This window comes from Zeus faber, assembly GCF_960531495.2.
Source record: "Zeus faber genome assembly, chromosome: 12".
Lineage (NCBI taxonomy): Eukaryota > Metazoa > Chordata > Actinopteri > Zeiformes > Zeidae > Zeus > Zeus faber.
In genome coordinates this window covers 7,225,181-7,232,714 of record NC_137196.1, presented here as the reverse complement: position 1 = coordinate 7,232,714, position 7,534 = coordinate 7,225,181, and the positions used below count along the sequence as shown (strand labels likewise).

Here is a 7,534-nt window from a genome sequence, read left to right as displayed (position 1 = left end):
TGATCCACTGTGGGTGCCGCCCAGGGCGATGGGACTTGGGGTCTCACTGAGAAAAACCTGTCGTGATCGAGGGTCACTCCGAGTCCACTGTGTCCACTGCGAGGTCGGGCAGAGGGACGCTGTTTTTGTTTACGTCGATTTTATGCTTTGGAAATAATTTTTTCTATAAATAGTGACATGTTTACCTTAAATGAAGTTTCTTATTTTTCATGTGTTTTATAAAATCACCGTGGACTTACGTCACTGAATGCTTCTCTTGTGTCGTTTCCTTTAAATGTCCCTCGAGAAGTGGATTCCACTGGAAATTACTTGATCATGCAGTGTGGACACAAAAGAAAGGGTTCTTAGAACCTTTGGAAGAACCAGATTTTACATTTTTCAAAAAGCACCCTCATTTCCCATAGAAGTTTTACATCATTTGAACATCTTGGTTTTATGCTTAATTCCAAGGACTCAGTGATAATTTTAATAATTTATAGACTGTCGAGACCACATAATGTTTTTAACCAAGGATTTGCGAGTTGTTACCTCATTATATATCAAATTATGACAAAATTCTAATTTTAGGTGATTTTCCCATACATATCTGCTGCCCCAGCCACACTTTTATTCCTGATTTTATGGATGTTCTTGACTCTTTTAACCTCACTCAAACGGCACGCAAACCTACACGTTCTAAGGGCCACACCCTTGACTTAGTTAGAGACAAAAGATATGTGTGTCCGATCACAAAGTGGTTTTATTCAGTGTGGTCTTATCCCAAGTTTTCATCACTCACAGCAATCCTCTCCGCCGCCGTGTTTTGAACTATGTCAGCGAGTACGTTTTCTGAGCTTTTCAGTGCTGCTTCTTCGCCTTTAACTGCCTGTTGTCCAGATTTTAACAGAGAGGAGCTTGTCTCCCATCATAATGACAGCTGTCTGACTGCCCTGGACTCTGTCGCCCCATACAAGGACAAAAAGTAAAATAAAACATGGAAGCCCTGGATAAATGAATCCACCCAGGACCCAAAGAGAGACTGTAGAAAGTAACAGAAACGGAAGAAAAGTGGTTTAAACATTTTATGAGATCTGAAAAGACGCTATGCACATTATCAAAGGGCAATTAAAGAAGCAAGAGCAGCTTTCTTCTCTAACTTGATTGTTGCAAACCATTCTGACCCTAGAGATTTATTTAAGGTAATAGTCTCCGTCATCACCCCCTCCCCCTGCCATCTTAATCTGCCGTCACCAGAGATGTGTTAGGAGTTTTTTAACTTTTTTGCAAAAAAAAGCTGAGAATATAAGACAGGAAATTACACCCCCTGACCAAGCTATACATGCTAGTAGGGTTACTGACAGTTATTTTACCAATTTTGAAACTGTCGCCATCATTTTTACATGAAACTCTATCCCACATGAAATCAACCACGTGCAGCCTTGATATTATCTCCACAGCATTTCTTAAAGAGGTAATTGACACGATTTGACCCAGTTTATTATCTCTTATAAATAGCTCGCTGGAAAAAGACATTTTTCCTTGTGCTTTTAAACATGCTGTGGTCCATCCTCTTTTAAAGAACCCAAACCTTGATTTTAACAATTTTAGGCCCATCTGTAAACTTCCATTTATTTCAAAGGGTTTAAAGAAGGTGGTATCAACCCAGCTTTGGGCTTTTATGTGTCATTATAACTTCCATCTTTGAGAAATTCCAGTCTGGTTTTAGAGCTTTACATAGCACAGAAGCTGCCCTCCTCAAAGTAACCAACAATATCCTTTTAGCAGCCGATAGGGGGAATAGTGCAATTTTAATTATTTTAGATCTAAGTGCAGCCTTTGACACAGCCTTTGTCTTAACACCTGGGCTGGCGTCAAGGACGCTGCCCTTGCCTGGTTTTATTCCTACCTTTTGAGAAAGAACCTTCACAATCTCCATCGGTAACGACTCTCTCTCTTAATCCTACGGCTCAATTGACCTGTGGTGTACTGCAAGGTTCCATTTTAGGTCCAATTTTATTTTCAATCTATGTGCTGCCTCGTGGCCAAATTCTTTTAAATCACTTCTCAAAACCATTTGAGAAGTGAGAAGATCTGCTTTTATGTTATGTCGCCCCCTTTCTTTATCTATAATATATATTTTATTTATTTATTTGTATTTTTTTCCTTTTATTTATATTTCTAATTATCATATTGTATCTATTTTTTGTCTTTTTGTCTCTCTATCAGCTTTTACAATTTAATGAATGAATTTAATTATTGTTTATTAATGTTACTTTGCCTTTTAATTTCATGATCTGAACACTCTACTTTTATTTCTCTGTTAAAGCACTTTGTAAACGTTTTAAAGGTGCTATATAAATAAAGCTATAATTATTATAATTATAATAACAATAATTATTATTGTTATTATTATTATTGTTATTAGAAATGTCGTGAATAGGTGTCAGATTATCATTAGTAGAAAATAGTTGTTTTTTTGCGTACAATTTGAAATTAACCCATTTTCCTTAATGTGGTCCTCATGTGCCAGTAACATTTGGTTGACGTTTGGCTATATAAAAAAAGACAAAAAAAGCTACATCATTTTCTGGAACTCTGAGGCTTTTATTATTTGAACATACGAGAAGTAGTGGAAAATGTTTAATGTGAAGGATAATAAGGTACAGCCAGCTGGTCATTGCAGCGTAGTAGATACAGAGGAAAGAAAATATGCCATAATGCTAAAATATCATATAACTGTACAAAAAAGAGAGAAGGAGAAAGAATTTACTCAAAATGTGAAATGTGTTCGTCACATGCAGCCATACCATTAGGGCGCAGTTAAATAATAACGGGAGGGGTGTGCAAAACAAAGTAGTCCGAATAATGAAGTCGTAAGAATAATAACAAATAATCTATAATAAAACAAAATGCATATCAAAATGATCGGCCTAAAAAAATCCATCATCCTACTATTCCTACAACTATGTATATTTATGTGAGTGTATATATGCGTGCGTTGACGACTGATGGATGATAAATGATTTTCTGTCATTTGGAATCGTGTCGTTGAGGAGCGGGGGCGACGGGAACCACGTGGCCCACACTCCAGCCAATAGAGGGCGCCAAATGCAACAACGCACGACCTCTCGCGATAGAGCGCAGGTTCAAACTCCCCATGAGCCCTTGCGGTCCCTCTTTCTAGCCGGCGCCTGAGAATGGGTACGTGTTCTCGTGTCGTGGTCGTAGCGGGAATCCTTGTCCATCAGCGTTTGCCCGGCGAGAAAATGACAATAACGGTTTGCCACGTTGAAGCTGATTATCTTCCAGACATGTATATATTCAGCTCGATTGTCTTAGCCCAGTTAATATTGCGTTGATTAAATCGTACCGTGATGTGTGTTTTCCATCAAGATGGCTGCTCGCATGGACCGTTTAGCTGCTGATGTTGAACGGTGTTTTAATTGCAAAGTACTAGTTATAGGGACGTCAACCTACCGAGAGGCTTTGGTTGCCTGATTTGTTAAGGGCTAGAAATGGTTTCGTTTTTTGTAATAGTATGAGTTTAAACGCCAATTTCTTGCGTGGCAGAGTCATGCTAGGTGCAAACGGCTAGCAGGCTCGTTGCCACCACGCCAGACTGATAGATTCAGACTATGAGCATTTAACTTCTACGTCACTTAATTTGGCTACTGTAATTACCAAACTACACGTGTTAATTCAGCACCGCCCGCCTTGAAATGTAGACATTACAAGACGCGTTTGTCGACAACGTCCTACAGTAACTACCGACTGTATTTTGTGGGTACTAAAGTGTAAGCCAGAGCCAGCTAACCCAGGCTAAAGGAACGAGTAGCATTACTAGCGTGGTGTTCTCTGTAGACATCCTGGAGCTGGGTGCACGCATCTCTACTGACGAGTGTTCGAGTGAAGTGATGAAAACCTTATGCGGAATCCGAGTTCATAATGCGGATAACTACCTTGGAGAACTGATTCACTCGAGCAACTCGTTTTAGCAAATGTTTTTTTTTCCTTCATGTGTCTGACGCTCATTAAACTATCCAATTCCGTATCCACCAGGTATCTCGAGGGACAACTGGCACAAACGCCGCAAGACAGGCGGTAAACGCAAGCCCTATCACAAGAAAAGGAAGTATGAGCTTGGGCGCCCACCAGCGAACACAAAGGTGAGGAAAGGCACATGGTGCAGCCTGAAAAAAAATATTGCTTTGAATATGCTGGGATGGCGTGGGTGATGAGAACCTGACCTTAGGTAGGTTTTTGTTTGGCCGTTTTGGTTCAAATATTTGGGCCTACCAATGTTAGGACTTGTCATAGTTACTCTGACACGCTGCAGTTAACTCTTGATTGTTCTGTTTAACATCTTGTCAGCGCTATGTTGTCTCAACCTAACCTACATCTCATCTACTGTTTTAGATTGGGCCTCGTCGTATCCATACAGTGAGGGTCCGCGGTGGAAACAAAAAGTACCGTGCTCTGAGGCTTGATGTTGGCAACTTCTCATGGGGCTCTGAGTGTAAGTATTAAACCACTGAGTGCCACAGCCAGCTAACCATTCTCTGTGGAATAAGTAGCACTTTTAGAGTGGAAGATTTTGTTTAATCTGCAGATCAGGGAAATTGAAGAAAGCGAAAGTTGTGGAATTCAATCGTCAACATCTTCTCAGTACTTTTCTGGGAAGAATGATTTTATTTATTTTTTCGTTGTCACTTTCTGTCATTCTAAAATGCATTTCTAGGAAAGTAACAATTCCGGCTTGCGTTTAGGTTGAGTTTGCTCAAATGGGTGTTTTCACTAGGTTACAATTGTAATGCAATCTAATATGGATTACAAACTGACATTATAGCTCAAGTTGATTCCCATTCGAATACCTTGGAACTGCTGCTGTTCCGTCTATGAAGTGAGTGGTGTGTGGCTTGTTTTTCCATGAAGAGAACTTTGTCCAGTTCTGCTGCTGAGTATAAATGGTGACATTAGACACTCTGAGAAAAACCAAATGGCCAAAGGTGTTTTCCCTTATGCACTTTATTTCTGCTCAAATTGACCCATAACGGTTCTACTCTTTCACAGGCTGCACACGCAAGACCAGGATCATTGATGTGGTCTACAATGCCTCCAACAATGAGCTGGTTAGAACCAAGACCCTGGTGAAGAACTGCATAGTCCTGGTTGACAGTGTGCCCTTCAGGCAGTGGTATGAGGCTCACTATGCCACTCCCCTGGGACGCAAGAAGGGAGCCAAACTGGTAAGCGGGAGTGGCTGTCAGTGGGCACTTCCTAGTTTCTGATGAGTAATGGAAAAGCTTGTTTAAGATGACACCTGGGCAGATGTAAGAGTTGTGGTGCTTTTTACGCAACTATACGTGGTCTTTCAATGAAGATAACTTGTCCAGTTCTGCTACTGAATGTTTGAGATGATATTGATGACTCTGAGGAAGACCATAATATTAATTGGTACCATTGAATCTCCTTGGCGCAAGAATTAAGGAGTGTAGTGGGTAATGGGGAGATTTGGGGATTGTATTACCAATTGAATGAAAAATGATTGTGAAATTGACCATTGTTCCAATGTTATTTCACTGTAGACTCCAGAGGAGGAAGAAACTCTGAACAAGAAGAGATCTAAAAAGGCCCAAAAGAAAATTGATGAGCGCAAAAAGACCTGCAAGATCAGCTCCCTCCTGGAAGAGCAGTTTCTGCAGGGTAAACTTCTTGGTGAGTTCAGCATCCAGTTAACTACACTGTGGTTGCATGGATTTATATAGTACCTGCATTATATCATTTTTTATTTATTTTTGAGAGGTGTTTACACCATTTTGTTATTGTTCCTGTGTAACTGTAACCTATTCAGATCACATGATCCGGCTTGCACATTGGAAATGTGGGGGCATTTTTTTTACATTTGCCTGATATGCTAAAGTTGCTTGTGATGAACATTTTACAGTTCTGCTACTGAATCTTGGGAGATGAGTATTTTTTTCTGAAGCAACTTCAAGGTGCAGTATGTATAATTTAGCAGCATCTAGCAGTGAGGTTGGAGATCGCAACTAACTGTACGCCGCTCCCTCCCCTCAAGTTGTAGGAGAGCTAACGTGGCCAAGAATGGCCTTATCTAGAGCCACTGTTGCGTTTGTCCGTTCTGGGCTACTGTAGAAACATGGTGGACTCGTTGAAGGGGACCTGCTCCCAATGTAGATATCAAGGGCTAATTCTAAGGTAACGGAAACACAACTCTCATTTTTATGGGATTATACATTAGTTAAAACATACTTATTAATTGTATATTCCATTTCTGCCAAGTCCGTTCAGCTAGATGCCATTAAATCCTGCACACTGCACCGAAGGACTGAAAGCAATCATCAAATATTTTTCAATGTGCACTGCTGTTACACTGCAATTTCCCTTCAGGGATTAAAGTATCCAACTCATCTAAAACTAAAAACCGTAAATAGCATGATGTACAAGTAAGTATTTGGTTTGACATGCTCTTCTCTCTTCAGCTTGCATTGCCTCCAGACCAGGCCAGTGTGGCAGAGCCGATGGCTATGTCTTGGAGGGCAAGGAGCTGGAGTTCTACCTGAGGAAGATCAAGGCCAAAAAAGGCAAATAGATGTACAGCTGTTTGATACGTCAATAAAATCCAAACGTCCCAGAAATGTGTACTGTCTTTTTTTTTTTTTTTTTCCTCTTTCATATTCTAAAGGATCTCCTGTTTGGAACAAGCAGTGTTGGGGTGTAACTGTTAATGCACTGTTGGGTTGCTGGTCAGTCGTATCCCTGGCTGTTCACACTAATTTCAGTGCTAGACTAACCTTTTAGTTAGCAGAAGGACTGGGTCCCAAAATGATTCCCTCCTTTCGAAGGCTAAAAACAAATTTAACACAGATGTCTGTTTGGAAAGCATTTCGTAACAGATTTCAGCTTTTGATATCAATCTAGTGCAAATGTGCACCATCAAAGCTTGTAAATGAATTATTAAAAGGTTTTAAATGTTTTTGCTTGAGTCTCCTCATTTCATTTAAACGTCTGTACAAGTAACTAATGCCAGATAAACAACTTATTTGGGATTTTAAAAAAAAAACAACTTCCCTCATAAATTGTGAGCAGGAGCTCATGATTTTAAATGAGTGAACTGCTACATCAAGGCACTGGCCATGACCAGTGCTTTCAGTACTTAAGTACATATAAGAGAGAGTATTATATACTTGGGTAGAAAGGTCAAAGTAATACTTGTCATTTTGTGTTGGGTTTTGTCACTTCCACTTATATAAACTGGTTTTGAATGATAACTGGCCCTTTTTTTTTTTTTTAAGGCAAAAAAACCCCCCAAAACCTAAACATACCATGCACAGAGCAGCAACTAGTACTACAGTCCCAGTTATCTTCAGACTTTGAGGCTGTTTTCATAGATTGATTAATGGGTCAACTCAACTTCGGTGTGAGGTGTCCTAAAAAATGTTACTAAAATAATTGCGATCTGAACGAGCAAATGTCAAGCCAAAATGTTTCCACTTATAAGACCATCTTGGCATACTGGTCAAATAGTGCATGAACA

General features: G+C 39.9%; 1 protein-coding gene across 1 annotated transcript; it reads left to right on the top strand.

Moving 5' to 3' along the window:
* Window positions 1-3,130: 3,130 nt before the first annotated feature.
* Window positions 3,131-6,973, top strand: rps8a (ribosomal protein S8a). Its single transcript, XM_080011423.1, has 6 exons — window positions 3,131-3,180; window positions 4,039-4,145; window positions 4,396-4,495; window positions 5,050-5,225; window positions 5,565-5,694; window positions 6,480-6,973. The coding sequence occupies exons 1-6, from the start codon at window positions 3,177-3,179 to the stop codon at window positions 6,587-6,589; spliced, it is 627 nt and encodes a 208-aa protein (XP_079867549.1). The 5' UTR covers window positions 3,131-3,176; the 3' UTR covers window positions 6,590-6,973.
* The last annotated feature ends 561 nt before the right edge of the window (window positions 6,974-7,534 follow it).